The 17,140-nt window shown below is 38.7% G+C and overlaps 2 protein-coding genes and 2 pseudogenes across 4 annotated transcripts; 1 reads left to right on the top strand and 3 right to left on the bottom strand.

The window, feature by feature from the left end:
• Nucleotides 1-290: 290 nt before the first annotated feature.
• LOC147866443 (uncharacterized) lies at nt 291-2,756 on the top strand. 2 transcript variants are annotated; one of them, XM_087316885.1, is made up of 6 exons: nt 291-536; nt 1,034-1,170; nt 1,261-1,487; nt 1,670-1,784; nt 2,261-2,344; nt 2,556-2,756. In XM_087316885.1, the coding sequence occupies exons 1-6, from the start codon at nt 313-315 to the stop codon at nt 2,711-2,713; spliced, it is 945 nt and encodes a 314-aa protein (XP_087173011.1). In that variant the 5' UTR covers nt 291-312; the 3' UTR covers nt 2,714-2,756. The 2 variants fall into 2 exon arrangements, with proteins under 2 accessions (XP_087173011.1, XP_087173012.1); XM_087316886.1 differs by lacking the exons at nt 2,261-2,344; nt 2,556-2,756 and adding an exon at nt 1,889-2,245.
• A 1,665-nt stretch (nt 2,757-4,421) lies between these two features.
• On the bottom strand, nt 4,422-12,908 carry EMB3011 (RNA helicase family protein). 2 transcript variants are annotated; one of them, XM_087316889.1, is made up of 16 exons: nt 12,712-12,908; nt 11,720-11,956; nt 11,569-11,606; nt 11,352-11,490; nt 11,029-11,229; nt 10,770-10,915; nt 10,278-10,378; nt 10,083-10,194; nt 9,823-10,000; nt 9,496-9,725; nt 8,166-8,345; nt 7,955-8,026; nt 6,710-6,886; nt 6,563-6,624; nt 6,320-6,472; nt 4,422-6,229 (listed from the first exon to the last, which is right to left on the bottom strand). In XM_087316889.1, exons 1-16 carry the CDS (start codon nt 12,845-12,847, stop codon nt 4,633-4,635), a joined length of 3,759 nt encoding a protein of 1,252 aa, XP_087173015.1. In that variant the 5' UTR covers nt 12,848-12,908; the 3' UTR covers nt 4,422-4,632. The 2 variants fall into 2 exon arrangements, with proteins under 2 accessions (XP_087173015.1, XP_087173013.1); XM_087316887.1 differs by having other exon boundaries at nt 11,569-11,621.
• A 772-nt stretch (nt 12,909-13,680) lies between these two features.
• LOC147866445 (uncharacterized) lies at nt 13,681-14,837 on the bottom strand (annotated as a pseudogene).
• A 235-nt stretch (nt 14,838-15,072) lies between these two features.
• LOC147866446 (uncharacterized) lies at nt 15,073-15,702 on the bottom strand (annotated as a pseudogene).
• Nucleotides 15,703-17,140: the final 1,438 nt, after the last annotated feature.

Below are 17,140 nucleotides of genomic sequence, written 5' to 3' on the forward strand. Positions count from 1 at the left end.
GTGTTTTTATTTTATTTTATTTCTCTTTTTTTTTAATGTTTTTCTTTTTCCATTTTTTAGGCTTATTTACCTCATAATAAATAGTTAATCCAAAAGTATGGTATTGATCATTCTTTGAGGGTGTTTTTTTTCTGACGCGAATGATTGAAGTATGGTACGTATGGTTCATACATATATGTACTATGATTGTAGGTGTGAAGGCACCCTCCTCCCTCTCTCTCTCTCTCTGTCTTTCTTTCTCGGGGAAGTTGGACAGAGAAACTAACGTAACGGGGGGGGGGAGAGAGAGAGAGAGAGAGAGAGAGAGTAGCGATGGCAATGGAGGAGGTAGCGATGGTGAGGAGTGGGGAGCAGAGGGCTGGCATGGTTCGATCCCTACCGTTGAAGCAGCAGGATGCCAAGGTCTCCAACCTCGCCTTCTGGGGCCGTGTCATCGCATCCAACGGCCGCGATTACCTCCTCGCCCGTGCCTCCACACAACCCCCTTCTTCCTCTTCCTCCTCGCTCCTCACCTTCTTCAACAAATATTACTACAGGTACTTCTTCCCCATTCGCCAAACCCTAATCCTTCTCTCCCTCTCTCTCTCTCTCTCTCTCTCTCTCTCTCTGTATATATACCCCTTCCCCCTTGATGCTACATTTTGGAGGTACTGGTTCCCACATGCACATGATCTTCTTCTTCTTGTTTTTTGTTTCTTGTTTGTGTCCTTCATTTTTCTTCATACATATATGCATACATTTCATGTCCTTGTTTGTGATCTCTTTGTGCTCAATGGCCCTTTATCAAATGGCATGGAAGATTGGGTATAATAAAACTTGGATGGCCATATCCATTCACCTTCAAAAAGGAAAGGTTTTTGACTGTATAACTATATAGTATTTATGATAGTATTTATGATACTGTATAATTATATAGTATTTATGATACCAATGAATTTCTTTTTTATCATTCAACATATTGACAATATATGAATAGCCACTCTGTATCTACATATAAAGACAAATTTTTGTACATTCTTCCTTTTGAAATCAGCCAAGATGGGGTGAGATGGATGGATTTACAAGATATATCCGAAGAGACCTATAATTCATGCAAAAGCATTCGTGGATGTTTTACCGGAGAACCTAGTCACATCTACCCTCTCTCTATCAAAGTCCCACCTTCAGAAAGTAAAGTACCATATAACGCATGCATTCTTAACAAACTTGGCATTTGACACATGCACAAACTACATTTTAAACTACGCTGTCTTCTTGAAGGTGACCCAAACATGAATAGCGATGAAATACAAAATGACACCGATTGTAAACAAATGAATGAAGAAATCTGTCAAGAATCAAACAATGAAGTTGACCAAGAGGATGTTGAAATAAGGCAAGATGATGATGAAGATGCAATAAATGATTCGCCAAATGATGGTTCGAACAATGATGAGGAAAAGAAATCAACATCAAACAGTGGTTTTAAGATATTAGAGATTGGTGAGGTAGATGTCGTATGACAACTTCATTTTCATTGTCCCTTCAAATTTTGGCATCCCAACTTTCTTTGATCAAAGTTACTCACATCTCGAAAGATTATTATAAATATCGTACTTTTGATACGTAATTCATACATGTCTATATTAACACTAGACATGTGCTAATAACCTTTATGCTTCTATCACAGCTAGATCGATTAACGGCTCTAATGAAACAAGTGGACTATGAGTGTGGTGTTATCCCTAAAGGAGCACTTGTATTTGATGCGAAGAAGAACCTTGTGAAAAATATTTACTTTCCAGGTGAATAATTGTGCGCAATCATGTAGAAAATCGTCATAATCTTACACATGAATAATAATATGCCATGATAATGCATTTCTCGCCGATTTTTTGCTCATGCTTAGGAATGTGTAAAAAAGGACACAATAATATAGGAAGATGGAGGGAGACCTTTTGCCTTAAACTACATCCACCTTTTTTGAAAATTAGTGAAAAAAGGTCACTTGCACATGAATCAAAAATACCAAAAGCATGTATGAGAACCAAGCAAAGGCACAATGAATTCATAGCTATCTATTCTAGTCACGGGGAAAATATTACAAGGCTTTACATGAAAGAGGATGGTGGTTGACCATGCACCAAAACATTTATAGTTCATGTGATGAAATGATGAGATATGAACCATGTGACAGAAAATACACGAGCTCTAACAAGTATAGTTCTTGCATTAAATGATTTGAAAGCTAACGAATGGAACTCTGAATGACTCCTTATAGGTGTTAAGTTTTTGCAAGATTTAGACTCTTATGTACACCTATTTCAGAATTATGAAGAAACTCCTCTATCCAATGATGTCCGCGGTAAGATTGTCATCTCCCTTATTATAAACAAATTATTTTAAATAAAGTGTGTCCATTGATTCATATATATGTGGGGGGGGTCTTTAGCCCAACGTCTCCATTTAAATAATTTTGTTGTTTTGAATCGATTACAAAAGAAAAACATGTATGACATTTTGTTAAAATTCCTTCTACGATACACAAAAATAATAACAAGAGTTCACAAATTTAGGATGTTGGTGTATCGAGATACTGCCATTTGAGGGTGTTATACTTCGAAGCCTTTGGTGGCCAGGATACACGTTTCACTACAATACTATAACCAAGGAGTTCAGCTCCATCTATTTTGGCTTGGGATTGAAAAACATTGACCTTCCTTTCACATTGTAGCTTTTATTTATTTCAATGTGAGATCTCATATTTTATTGATGTCTATGTAATGTATGTAGCGAGATGACAGAAAACATCATTTGTCTTCATGCAAGCACATCCAATCAATTAGATAATCTGATTGTCAAAAGCTAGTGTGAAAGCAAACTTTTACCTAGTATTCGGCTTTTAAAGAGTTACATATGCATACGTACATCGCAATAAAATGTAAGGTAACAAATGATACATTAATAATTTAGTGAAAGACATGTAAAACCACCAAGTGAATTGATATGATCAAAGAAAATTATGTCAAAAAATCTGTGCATTAATGGTTTCTTTCGTACTTCCGTGACAATACTTGAATATCTCCAAAAGAATCTAGAACTTTGTTGCAAAACAATCTTTACTTACCGAGAGAAATGAGATAATTGTTGCAAGGAAATTGGCATTCTTGTAAATTTTCTTATGTAGATAATAGTTGTGTTAAATGCGCAAAGTTGTCTTTGCATTGATGTTGGAGGACAATGTAATGTGAAGTTGCAACATATTGTCAACATGTTATATTCGAAAATAAGCCCACCGATGAGAGAAGGGTTTCTATGTCTCATAACAAATGTAAACATTGGAAAGCCTTCTTGTTTCCCTTCTCCATAATTGAAACGCATTCATGATAGATACAGTGGTCTCATATGCTTATAAAGAAGTTTGTTTAATCCAATAAGTGAAATTCATTCCATGTTTATGTTCTTTACTGTTTTGATTTGGCGGAACGTGCTCATCAAAACGTTTAGATTCTTTGACACCCTTTGAACTTTTTGTTAAAAAGCATTATGTGACCTCCAAGTATGCTCATAATGGAATCACATGCGACTCCTCATAAAGATACACAGCATTATTCACATACAAGGGGGAAGCGTTTCTACAAGGAACATTAAAAGGGAGGAGAAGTTAAACAAAAATCACAAACACTACCTCAAACACTAATAATGGAGACCACCCTCTACCATCACCCAAGCAAGTTACCTACCAATAGAAATGACCCACCAAACAAGGAAAACACCCTCCATACATAAGAACTCCTATGATCTAATGTGAACATGAGCAACCCATTTTGTTATGGAGACCATAGAATGTTACTAAAAACAAGTCTTCCCAATAGACAAGGATAATGCAACTACGGCTTTCTTGGAATCTAGGTTGTCATGGAATGCTTGTACAGAGTACATTGGATCTGCATGTTCTACTCCTCCAAGGTTATATCACTTAATAGCAATTCATTATGTCATATAAACAAGAGCCATGACTTAGTACTAACAAGGTACCATTATTAGGGTACCATTTAATAATAAAGGAAGCAAATCCATGCTAGACAATAAGCTACTATTAAATTCTCTAATGAACCAACTCTTTGCATAGACCAGTAAATTGCTGAATATTGGCACTGGTGGTAAAAAACAGATTAAACTTTTTTGTTGAGATTGGACAGATAAGCTTTCTATAGGGCTACTTTCTTGAAAGAAAGGTACTTCAAAAATGGGTAGAACTAAAAAACAAAAATTTTGGTTAATGCATATACATTTTTGCAGAGAAACACTAGGAAACCAGCAGTCCTGCCTTGCCGATTGACTGTTGGTAGACTGTAATGCTCCACAATATAATGCTCCAAGTAAATTAATTGAATGGAAGCAAAAATGATTAATGTATTTCAGAGCAAGTGCACAGGAAAGAAAAGGCAACCAATTTGCTATTAAACAGCAAAGTGGATTAGACAATATTGGTTCTGTTGATATGGTACATGAAAAAATTGTGTATGTTTTGGTGGCCAAAACTCTAAAACAACACGACGTGATATGGTTGCTTAGAAAAATAGAGCTCCCAAAACTCTATACAAGAGTACAATGTGTAAACAGTTGCTTTGAAAATTTTAAAAAACTGTTTTATAGCCCAAACTTCTTCACCAACGGAATCCTTTGCTGCTGCTTGGCTCCAGGGATTACAATGGATTGCTTTTGCTTTGATCGAGTTGCCTTTTCTTTCTCTTGCTTCTGTGCCAGGAGTTCTGATTGTTTCTTGCGCAACTCTTCCATTTCCTGTTCCATCACTGACTTCTCTTCCTTTTGCTTGCGACGTTGCTCAAGTCTTGAGGTGTTCGAATCTTTCACAGAGAAAAACATGGGCCCAAGCTCTGCAAGCCATTGCGGCTCAACAGCAGTTACACACTGCATGTATTCCTTTGTTGTGAGGATAAGCTCATGATACACTATGTATTCAGGCGTGTATCCTAGGCCAAAGAGAGCACTACTAGGATGTAAATGGCAAGGCATGCCTGTCCTGCAATTTACATATTCTCCTACACCTTTTAGACGAGCAGCATTGTGAAAATATGCAGAACAAATAGCTTTGCGCACCACATCCCAATCAGATCCACAAGAGGACAATTGGATTTTTTGAGATTTGAGGATATCTAATAGCTGAGAACGAACCTCTCGACCTTTTCGTAAACCCTTCACTTGTAGAAAATGGTCGTTACACCAATCACCACGATACTGATTCGACTTCCATTGCCTGTACACATTCAATAATGTAAGATGATCGCTTTCAGGAACAAAAAACTTCTCTCTGGCTGCATCACTCTCCTCTGCTCGATCTGGAGGTCGAAAAAAAACACTGGGAACGGAAAGCATCGAAACAATGGTAAGCACTTCATTCACACACTGAAGTTCATCACCTATCAACAACATTTTGGCTAGAGGAGGGTCAAGAGGGAACTCGACCATTTTCCTTCCAAGCGGAGCCAAATTGCCCACATTGTCAAGGGCTCCTAGTACCCACAGCTGATACATGGAATTCAAAATATTATCCTGTGGTGGTGGATCCATGAAGTCAAATTCCAGAAGGTTGTCAATATTCAATGATTTCAACAATAAAACTACATTTCCAAGATTGGTTCGTTGGATCTCTGGTACAGGATTTGGTAGCATTTCATTTAGATAAGCGGTTTCTGTGTACAGGCGATAGCAAGTACCAGGACCTGTTCTACCTGCCCTACCAGCTCGTTGATTGGCTGCTGCCTGACTGCAAGGGAACACTTGTAGAGAATCCATACCCATGCGTGGATTGTAGACCTTGAACTTTCCATATCCAGTATCAATAACATACAGAATCCCATCCACTGTGAGAGAAGTTTCAGCAATATTAGTAGCAACAATACACTTCCGCACACCTTCTTCTGCCTTCTGAAATATTTTGGCTTGCAAGTCAGCTGGAAGTTGAGAATATATAGGCAGAATGGCAAGACCAGCTACTGAGCCTTTGGAGCTGGATTCCAATTGTTGCATGCGTTCTGCTATAGCATAGCACGCACATTCTATCTCATCCTGCCCAGTCATGAATATAAGTATGTCACCAGGACCACAAGACATGTGAATCACCATTACTTGCTTCACAGCAGCATCCACATAATCTTCACATGGAGTCTTACTAAACATGATATTGACAGGGAACGTTCGTCCAGGTATATGGAATACTGGGACACTGTACAAAGTAGTAAAATTACTGGGACTTCATTCATACCATCCATATACAAGGAAAAACTCTCCAAAAGATAATAAAATTACAATATACCTTCCAAAGAAATCTGAGAATTTTTGTGCATTGAGAGTTGCAGAGGTCACAATCAACTTAAAGTCTCTGCGACGAGCTACCACTTGCTTGAGAATCCCAAACAAGACGTCTGTATTTAGAGACCGTTCATGAGCTTCATCCATGATAATTGCACTGTAATGTCAACATCGAGAACTATGTTTAGGAGCAGCCTTTACTAGAATTTAAACAAAGATCCAGGAGAAAAAAGAACAAAACCATCACCTGTACTGATCAAGCTCAGCTTCTCGTAGCGTTTCACGTAAAAGAACACCATCTGTCATGTACTGTATTTGTTTTTTAGATTGATAACATCTACTTTGGGTTCCAAAACACAGAAAACTATAAACCTGATGTGAAAATGAATAATACCTTAATAATGGTATTTGGTCCAGTCACATCTTCAAATCGAATAGCATACCCAACCTTATCTCCCAACTCACATTCCATCTCTTCACTAACTCTTTTTGCAACACTCATTGCAGCTACACGTCTTGGTTGAGTACAGCCTATCATGCCATATGTTGAAAATCCATCCTCGTGCAAGTACTGTTGAGCCATATTGAATACAAAAACTGATCAGTTAATTATACAGAAGCTGAAAGCTGACAAGTGAAAATTGATAAAATTCCCATTTACTGCCAAATAAGGAAAAACTCAGCAGAGAGAGTCCAATATATATCTAGATTTATAAACCTATATAGTTCTATCACCAAGGAACACTTGAATACAAAGCCAGTGCCAAAGAGCTGGATGGTATAATTCCAATTCTGCCATAAAATATCTATGCTTGCAGAGAAAAAGAAGGAATTCAAGTTGCTTGAAAATATTGAAACAACCTCTCCTTAGTAGGTATCAAATATTCTGCAATGAATTATCACATTTCAGATAAGAAAAGGAGTTCAAGGTTTAGCTCAGGTCTTGTCCACTTAAGCGTGTGTATATAGCCAAGCTTAAATAAAAGCTTTACTAATCTATCTTACAGATTTCTTACCAAGATACCATTTACATCCCTGCCAACTTTATGCAAAGTTGATTGAAGCGGTAAAAGCATGAACTACTATGTTCTAATAGGATTCACAGCTCCCAATAATAGAAAGCCTAATCAAAAAATCTGACAAAGGGATGAAGCTCATCACAAAGATGTAAGAAGCTCCATGTAGCAGCTTAGACATTTGATTCATGGTTGTATCCAAACCTGCTTGGATTAATTATGAACCTTTTAATTGAAACCTGTGCCAATCTAGAGACACCAATATAAATATGACAAATAGTTGGATGTATCTTTATTCCAGTAATTATCCTGAAAAGGAGCATGAATTTGATAGTGATGAAAACAATATAATGAACTTGACAAATTTCAAATAGTTATCATAGAACTTTGGCCATTATAATTTAAATGAGTGAATGACCGAAGTCTTATTTCAAATTGGATTCTTATATACATAGATAGTCTGAGTAGATTATCAAACATGTGTTATTTTTGTTTGCGGAATTTGCATAATAGGTTTCTTGAAAGGCTAAAATATATATTGATTTTGAGCATCTTTGAGAACAACAAATCAAAATAAAATAAATAAGAACGTACATTGTTAGATGCATAGAATGAGTGATTACCTGAGTAAGCTGAGTGGTCTTTCCAGAGCCTGTCTCTCCAACCACTATCACCACTTGGTTCTCTCGAATCACCTATTTTAGTCACAAATCAAGTTTATTGAACTCAGTAATGTCCAAACACGATACCATCATAAGATTTCTTCACCATTGTGGCAAGGCAACAATAAAATAAACAGTTTGCCAAAAAGAAAACTGGCCAAGAGAAATTTACCTGCAGTAGTTCATCACGAACACTAAATATAGGAAGATATTGGCGTTGCTCTGAAATTGTTTTCGTCCTTGCAAACTCACTCGCTGCCTCCCCCTTCTCTTTCATATGCCCTGCAAATTTAGCACCCTCCTTGAAGTCCACTTCACCTTCTTCGCCTACTTTTTCTTTATCAGCATCAACCTGTCATATCAAAGGCAAACCAAACTAGTTAAAAATACTGTTGGATCATGTACAGTTTTTATCAGCATCTCATTCGGAAAGAACTAAAAAAAGTATCTTGACAGCTGAACAGATAAATCAAGGGAGAAAGAGAGTTTGTGGGTGTATGGGGTATATGTGTGCAAGATAACAAGAAAGTAACTGACAGAAAATATAAACAGAAAACAAAACAAAATTCACTATATAAAACCAAAAATATCGCTAATGGAAGAAACAGAAACAAATGAAACAAACTTCGAAGTTTCCGAAAAGGGAAATGAAAATGCAAACCCAAGCATAAACTCTTTCCATGGGCACCTGGAGCTCACAGATCCTCTGAATGTATGCAAGATAGCAAGAAAGGGAGAGAGAGAGAGAGAGAGAGTGAAATATCAATTGAAAAAAGACCTTAGAAAACCAAATTTAGCTTTGCAATGGGAAGAAATAGAAACAGAAAGCAGCTTCAAAGTTTTCAAGAAAGGAAATGGAAATGGAAACTTAATCATAAACTATTTCCAGGTGATCCTCCGACGAGATCATGAATCTTCTGAATGCATGCAAGATAATGAGAGAGAGGGAGACACACAGAGAGAGACCATGAATCTTCTCAATTTCAATTATCTATGTTCACCAGCATTACATGTTACACAATATAATCCATAAGAAGTTGAACTTCTTATCAAACATGTGTTTCAATATATCAGTCTTCATGAGTCTTGTAGATTACGGGGGCTGAGTATGTTAGTTCAAGTATCCATGGCAGTGGTTCTTGTTTTCGTTCCATAACTGAGATAGAAATGGTGTATTTTCTTTTTCAAATAAACTGAATAATGTTAGAGATAATTATCGACTTTAAGTCAATATGGAGAAAGAGGCCCAGAGAAGATGTGCATTAAATGAGGAGATGAAAGAAACATGTTAGAACTAAATAAATACAAGCACATAAGACATTTCAAGTGTAAAACTAGAAAATTGAATACAAATCTATAATACAGGAAGAGTCCCATCTAGATAGTGTACAAACTCTACCAACCAAGCCTGTATTATCAATTTGCATTCAATTTTCTAGTTGGTAGAGTTCTGTACTCAAACATCATCAACCAAGCATATGTACAGATTAATGTCGACTAGCCTGTTCAGATGTTTTCTCGACTCCCAAAATATTTCCAAGAGTCGAACCAGCCAGTTCCCAAAAACGTTGACGAGATTTGCTCATGTTCTGCTTCTCCCGTACTTCTCGGACTAGTGCTGAACCTTTCCGTGATATGAGAGCCATATCTGAAGTGGGATCTTTTACTGGCATAACTGGCTCTGCCTGTTTTGTGTATACAATTCTTCCATCGAGAAATGGTGGTTTTGTATCTTCAAAAACAAGAATACATTAGCAGTTCATTACTTGCCAGATAATACAAATTCATAAGTAGATTATGTAGCTGCAAAAATCTATACCCTAGCTCACCATGCACAAGAAGAATTATCCGTGCTTCCTCTTCATCATCAATTTCAGTCTGCACTTCCGTCCCTCTAACAGCTCCTGACCTCAATAATTGACGATCTTCCCATTGAGCATTATCTGCACTGAGTTGGGACATCTTTTTGGTCTGTGCTAATGACATTCTTGACCCATCACGGCGTGTCTACCATTAAATTCGAAGAAATATAAGCGCCAAAAAACACAAACCACATGAAACAATCAAATTTGTAACTATAACTAAATACCAGACGTTTCGCCATATCTGCCTCTCTTTTTTTGAAAGTAGCTTCATCACCAAGGAAAGGTGCAAAACGTTCAGGTTCCATGCCTAGTCCTCCTCCCTCCTCTCTGTCATACCTGACATGTTTATATGTTAAACTTCTTTCACGTCATGAATATCCTGATTCCAAATACAAATTTCATAGACTAGTTGAAATCACCATGATCGATCTGCTTGTCGCTCAAACTCCTCGATTTCTCCCTGTGAAAGCTCACTGGTTCTATCTCCCTCTTGCCATCTATCCCTGCTGATTTCATCTTCCTGCATTGTTTATTATTAGTTATTGGGTTGAATGTTTCCCTCATTAACTGTTTCTCTCCTAAAAAAATCAGTTTAGCTCCATCTTCAACCATCCCATGTTGGAGACCTATCAAATGCAAAAGTTCCAGTCCATCTAAGCTCATAATATTATATGCTTAGCTGACAGGAATCTTCTCATTTTTTTCTCCAGAACACGCTTGAGGGATAAACTGTGCACCTTAGGCAGTTCCACTAAACATTTGATATAAATATTTATTCTTGATTTCATGTTCTCAAGGATGAAACACAAATTTCAGACACAATCACTACTACAGTCTAATATGCCATCTTGGCCTCTTAAGAGGGTTCAACGAATCTTCTCCACGCAGTGTTGATGTGTAAAAATGCATACCTCTTCAAGTTCAGTTTTTCGCTGAGATTGGAAATATAAGCGATGAGACTTTGTTGTGCTGTGTGAGCTAGGTGTTCGACTTGATGCTCCACTAGCTCGGACAGGTTCAGGAGATGGAGAAATCATGTCCCATGGAGATGGTGAAGCTGCATAATTCATAAGAAACAGAATTGTATGTTCTTTGCCCATCTTGAAATGTGAAGAAAGTGAATTTCAGACCAATGCCATCTCATAATGATTCAGTAATTGAGTTGTTTACCTACACCATAAGGGCTGTCACCTCCTAACCATGGAGAAACCAACCGAGACTCAGCTGGTGATGGAGGAATATAGGGTGACCGACTCAAATGCATTTTTTCATACATCGGAGTTCTTCCTCTGCTTGGCGTGTCATATGCAGGTGTTCTCCCTCTTGGTGTGTCCTCCCAATCATGTCTTCCATCACCTCTGTCTGATCTATCTGTATATTGGAAAAATTTTGTTCTTAATTATAAATAGAACTTTTCCCTTCAATTCTAAATATATGTATACCCCATGCATATCATGGACATTCCATTTCATTAAAGGGTGGTAGTGTATAACCTGAACTTCTTCGAGGTGTTCTTTCAGATCTGTAGCTTCTCCTGTCATAGTCTCTCCTAGAATTTTCATAATCTCTGTGGGACCTTGTAGGATGTGGTGGTCTCTCACTCCTGCTTGTTCTACTGCGTGAGTCAGAATCCTAACATGAATATCAAGAAATTCAGCTACGTTTGCATTCAACAATGTAGTGAAAATTCAGTATAACAAAATAATATACCTCTGTGTGTTGATAATCCCTCCCTAGCAAATCAGCATCTTCATCCCCTCCACCTATACGATCAGTTTAGATACTGCACCAATTGGAAATGAACCTACCAAAGTGTTTTAACTCATGGATTTTTAGCAGACAAACAAAGTGCTAATCTAACCTGAGCGAGGAGGCATGCTATCAACTCGTGACGCCCTATAATTACGAGATCTCCCAAGCTCTCGGTCTTCTTTTTCAACATGGTCTTCTTTTTCAACATTCTCGGTTCCTCCGTCAGATTCATGCAAGTTATCTTCTACATCATTTGCAGCCATGGAGAAAGATGTGAAACCGCGCTTTCTAGACATAGTCTGAGCTTCTACAGCTTCCCGTTTGGCTTGAGCTAGGGTATCCAGCCCTGAAATTTATTCGAGAACGGAAATCATGAAGTCTTACTTTAGAATAGATGAAGGCAATGGAAATCATGAACTTAATTAACACGAGGCAATGTAAATGTCTTTCCCCTTTTGTTCTTGAAAGATAGAGGATCATCAAGCTCCGCAGATAAGTACATAGGAAGTTGGCCATATATTTCAAATGCCCACTGTATTCAGCCTAGTTTTCGTAAAATATGTTAATTTGTAATTCTTTATTTTATTGAGACCCAGATATAACATCACGCATCTGCTTATCGCTTTATGCCAGGAGAAAAATTCTGCACTTGGTATGGTAAACGGAGGTACAACGAGCACACAGGCAAAATAATCAACTATTCAACCTGCAAGTTTCAGGAACAATATATTTTGATCCCATTTGTTTTGAGAGCTATGTGTACAATCAAGTTCGGTTTATCCAAGAGAAAAACGAAGAATGTTTTCGATTTTTTTTGAAAAACCCAAACCAACCCTAGCAGTATTCTATGTGCAAAAAGTTTTGCGTAGGTTAAAACAAGGAAAGGAAACTTTGAGGGATTTGGTAACATGGATGCTCTTCTTCTGCAAGACCGACCAAAAAAGGAACTCGATTTGTTATAGTAAACAGAAGCCATGGAAATAGAGGTAAAATTGATTCGACCAAAAAAGAAGGAAAATCTTGCTGAAAGAGAGAACAGTTGAGAGGGAGAGAGACAAAGACAGAGGAAGAGGAAGAGGGAAGAGAAGGAGAAGGAGATACCTAGAGAAGATTTCATCGGAACAGGAGGAGGTTTGAAGATGATACGAGAGCCAGAAGAAGTCTGCAGGCCACCTTTGCGTTCATCGTCCGGAGCTTCCATGGAAGCTTGCGAATTGCGAGTGAAGAGGCCGTCCATCGTCTTCCTCTGACGACGGAGAGAGAGAGAGAGAGAGAGAGAAATGCAAAGGAAGGAAAAGCCTCTGTTTTTCTTTGTTTTTCTTTTTTGGCTTCATATGAAATGTGTATTTATTTATTTACTTCACGAAAGCGTTTGTTTATTTCGCTGGATACCCCCCTCCACTTTTCTTTATTTCCCCAAAATGCCCCTGTCCCAAAGAAGAGAAAGAAAGAAAGATATATTAACGTCTTCTAAGGCCAAAATTGGCCCATGAGACAATTGGTTTACAACAAAAATGGGGTATTTACCCATTAATCGAAAGAAAAAACAAAAACAAAATAAAATAAGATAGAGCTTCAGCTAAGTTCTACTAATAAATAAAAACATGTTCTATAAGGAAATGGCTTTATACTAGACCTAGTTTCATTTCCAACCAAGTCTCTCGAAAAGAAGCGGAAGGTCAAAGGGTTTCAATGTGGATGTGGCCTGTGGTCCTAATGTAAGAGGTGCCCCAACCATAGCTTCTAGGCGGTGTAGCTCACGTTCTCTTATCTTCTTAATCATTTCTACTCTGCGCCGAGTTGCTTTGAAGCCCAACATCCAAGGGCGTTTGGTTGTTCTTTGCATTTTCGCTTCATCAAGAGAGAGGCCGAGTGGCATAGGTGTGTCCACCTTTATTGTCTCCCCTTGTTCCTGAAAAATTACATTAGTTTCATATTGGTGGATATTAAAAGGGTTATCATTAACACTTTGTAATTTATTCTCCCTATGTTGTTTTAGTTCTAAGATATACCTACCTAGTCTCTTTATATCCGGGGTATCTAATAGCTTGGAGAGGGTGGGAGAGGGTCCTAGTATGCTTGGTATTTCGCCCTTATCTCAGCATAAGTTGGACAGTTACATGTAAAGTGATGCTCATCCTCTATCTCTATGTGACATAACTGACATAGCCTTTCCTCTCTAGGGACTCTATTAACACGATCATTCTCAATCTCAAGTTGGTGAGATGATATCCTAAGTTGTCCAATGGCTACCCTTAGTGCATTTGATAAGAATGTACTAGATATTTTGGTTGTGTAATAAAACCTAACTTAGAGAAGTGCAAGAAGTGTTCCTTATAGTACAACATTTTAGATGAGTGGCTCTCGTGGGGTAAATCATTTATATCAGGTGTAAATTTGTCATACTTCTTGGTGTATTACTTTATTACGGTCTTCATGAGAGATTAAAGTTTGATTAGTCCCATGGTTTTACTTAAGGGGAGGTAGGTTATTAATGTCTATGCCATTTGCAAGTAACCAACTCACTATAGTGTTATACCAAGAGCGAGTGTCTCCAGACGCATATAGGGATCAGGATGCCTCAAAGGCTTGACGTGATATCCTATCTTGCGATTGGCTATGTATCCTATGAGTAAAAACTACCACTTGGAAGAGTGCTTCTACTAGCATTGGGGGCAAACTGAACTCTGCTCTAATAATGTCATGCGGTACTGTCAATTTGCTTCGGAGTTGACGTGATACCATCATCACTAGAGGTCTCTCTAATTGCGTCCACATAAAGGATGGTAGACGTGGAGCCCATAATATTGATGCGTACATGAGGGAAGGGATCACTAATGAGTCAAAAGCCATCCCTTGGTCCGTGGCTCTTGAAAGTATGCATGGTGGCATTGTCTCTCTAAGAATGAGAGGGATGCATACCCTCTCGTTAGTCTATCTTTGGTTGCTTGGGTCATCAAGAATTTACCTGAATGAGCACTAAAGGTGACTCCCAAGTACACATATGATCCAACTACCTCAACTAGTTTATGAGAGAGGATTAGGTGACATTTACTCCTAACTCGAGACGATGTATGAAAGATAAGAACTTTAGTTTTCACTAGATTCACTACCAGACCTCGTTGTGTGAAAAAGTCATCTAGGGCATTAAGATGCTTTTGTAGGTCGTGTTCAGACTCCGAGAGCAAGACGATGTCATATGCATAGAGTAAGAGCCTAACTTGCATACCCCTAATGGCTACTCCATTGCCTCCCTTACGAGCAATAAAATCAATTATCTCATCAATGTAGATCCCAAAAAGAGTCGACGATAGGGAGCAACCCTATTTTACAGCAATGGTGCTGGCGAAGCAATCAGATAGGCCACCTGGGCATCTTACGCAGCTAGAGACTTGCTCTTACGCTTCTAAAACCAACCAGCTCAAGTGCTCAAAGACTTAAGGCTTCCATATAATCGTTGAGCTATGCTTCCATTACTGCACCATATAGTTTAGCGAGCGTATGACCTATCATAATGGTCCTATATGTATTTGGGTCCATTGGGTGCCCTCCTTTATATATAGGAACCATTGTGTTCATGGTCCATTGTGGTGGAAAACCCTAGGCGAGGGCACAATTAAAGATTAGTGTGAGAAAAGGGGCTAGGCACTCTCGAGCATATATGATGTGCTCGGTTTGAAAACCTGTGTGGTCCATGGATTTCCTATGTTGTAGTTTTTTTATGACCTTTGTGAACCTAGAGGTCGTGAAAAGTGTCGTCATGGTAGGTCGAGGTGTGGAGGGCATGGGGATGGGTGGTTGGTTTGGGACGTGGTAGAGTCCCTTTGTATATGTGTGCCAAGTGTTGGGATCCTCGATGGGTGTTTGTGATCTCAGTTCCCGTTGTCTCTTCCATGCAAGGGCACAATCCCTACTCATGAGCATGTGGTAGAGCTCCCAATATTGAGACGCTTCCTAGGCTCGTATTTTAGGACGTGTCATCGTGCGCATCTCTTTGCGAACCTGTACTAAGGAAATAATACCACAGTCGCAACACTTTAAGTTGTTTATACAAGTCTCTACAATCCTCATCATACACTTATTATGTGGCATAGAACCTGTTCTACTGTGATTGGAGTGTTTCACGTATGGGAGCTATTGATTGTTGTTGAGTGAAGGATGTGTGTGAGTTCTGTAATGAGGTTCTCTAAAGGCAGGGAAGGATCAAGAGAGGAGAGATGGACTTGAACACGTCGGGAGTAGATTTCAGAGAGCTCATGCGTGAAATGTATTGTGGTGTGATGGTTTGGTTGACTAGGGTTGGTGGTGTTGGAGGTGTCACACTTTATCTCAAAGTATAGGAAGCTATGCTTGGCACCAATAGGGCATGGGGCCACGGGAAGGAGTTAATCATGTGGGTAGCTTTAGGGCGTCCTATTAGGTAATCAACTGTGCTTTCCCCTCCTCCATGTGGGAAACATGTGAGCTCTTCCGAACCCAACCACTTGGCTAAGCCATTATATATGATCATTTGGTGTCTACTTCCGAGTTCAAGCAGATGATGGCCAAAGCTTGTGGCATCCGCACATTGATCTTTTGATCTACGTGTTATGCCTATGGCTAAAGCCTGGTCAACATTCACCATTTCCAGGTTTTTATCCATTTGAAATATTGTGCATTGTCGAGATTGGGTTCTCACATTGAAATCTCCTATAAGGAAGACTTCCCCTTGAGAAGAATATCGGATTATGTCATCCGATAAAGGTTCGTATGGAGAAGGCCCATGTGGCACTCCTTCATCAACTATACTCGCCTCTCCAACCATATTATACCGGGATCCTTTCAAGGGGAAGTAACAAATGGCGATAAATATCGCCTGATCCTTGCTAGTGAGGACTTTCACCCACATAAAACGGGCTTTTGGGTTTGTCCTTAGTATTTCTATCCTATTCTGTATCTCTCTCCAAAATAATATTGCAAACCCTCCAGACCCTCTGGTAGTGTGTCAACGTGAGGTTTGTCTAAAGTCAGATTCCCAACGAAAACCTTCAACTCGTGACAATCCTTGATTTGGACTTTGATGTGTTTCTACTAAGAAAAGTATATCAAATACCTTCAAAATCTCCTCTAAACGGCCAAGATGTGTCCAAAGTGCACCGTTACAATTCCATAAAGTCATCCTAATTTTATTGTCTATCACATGGGCCACACACCATCAACTGGCAGCGAGATCATTTATTATCACTCGTCTGTTTTGGTAAAAGGCACGATGCCCTTCTTTACGAGCTTGTATGACTCGCGACATACAAGTTTTACGTTGCTCAATTTGCACCTTGGTAAGGTCCTTATCTAGGTAGATAGGGTCCCCACCTAGTCCTCAAAGAATTGGTCTTTTCTTGAAAAATGTGATTATAGATTTAGAGTCTTTAAATTGAAGGACTAAAGCTCTCTTCCTAGTAGTGTCACGTCCGACCCTCCAAGGAGAGAGAAAGAGAGATGCAAAGGAAGAAAAAGCCTCTCTTTTTCTTTGTGTTTTTTTTGGCTTCATATA

The sequence above is a fragment of the Azolla caroliniana genome, unplaced genomic scaffold (assembly GCF_043228905.1).
Source record: "Azolla caroliniana isolate FFs.n. ecotype wild unplaced genomic scaffold, voAzoCaro1.0.p SCAF_3, whole genome shotgun sequence".
In the NCBI taxonomy this organism is placed as follows: Eukaryota; Viridiplantae; Streptophyta; class Polypodiopsida; order Salviniales; family Salviniaceae; genus Azolla; species Azolla caroliniana.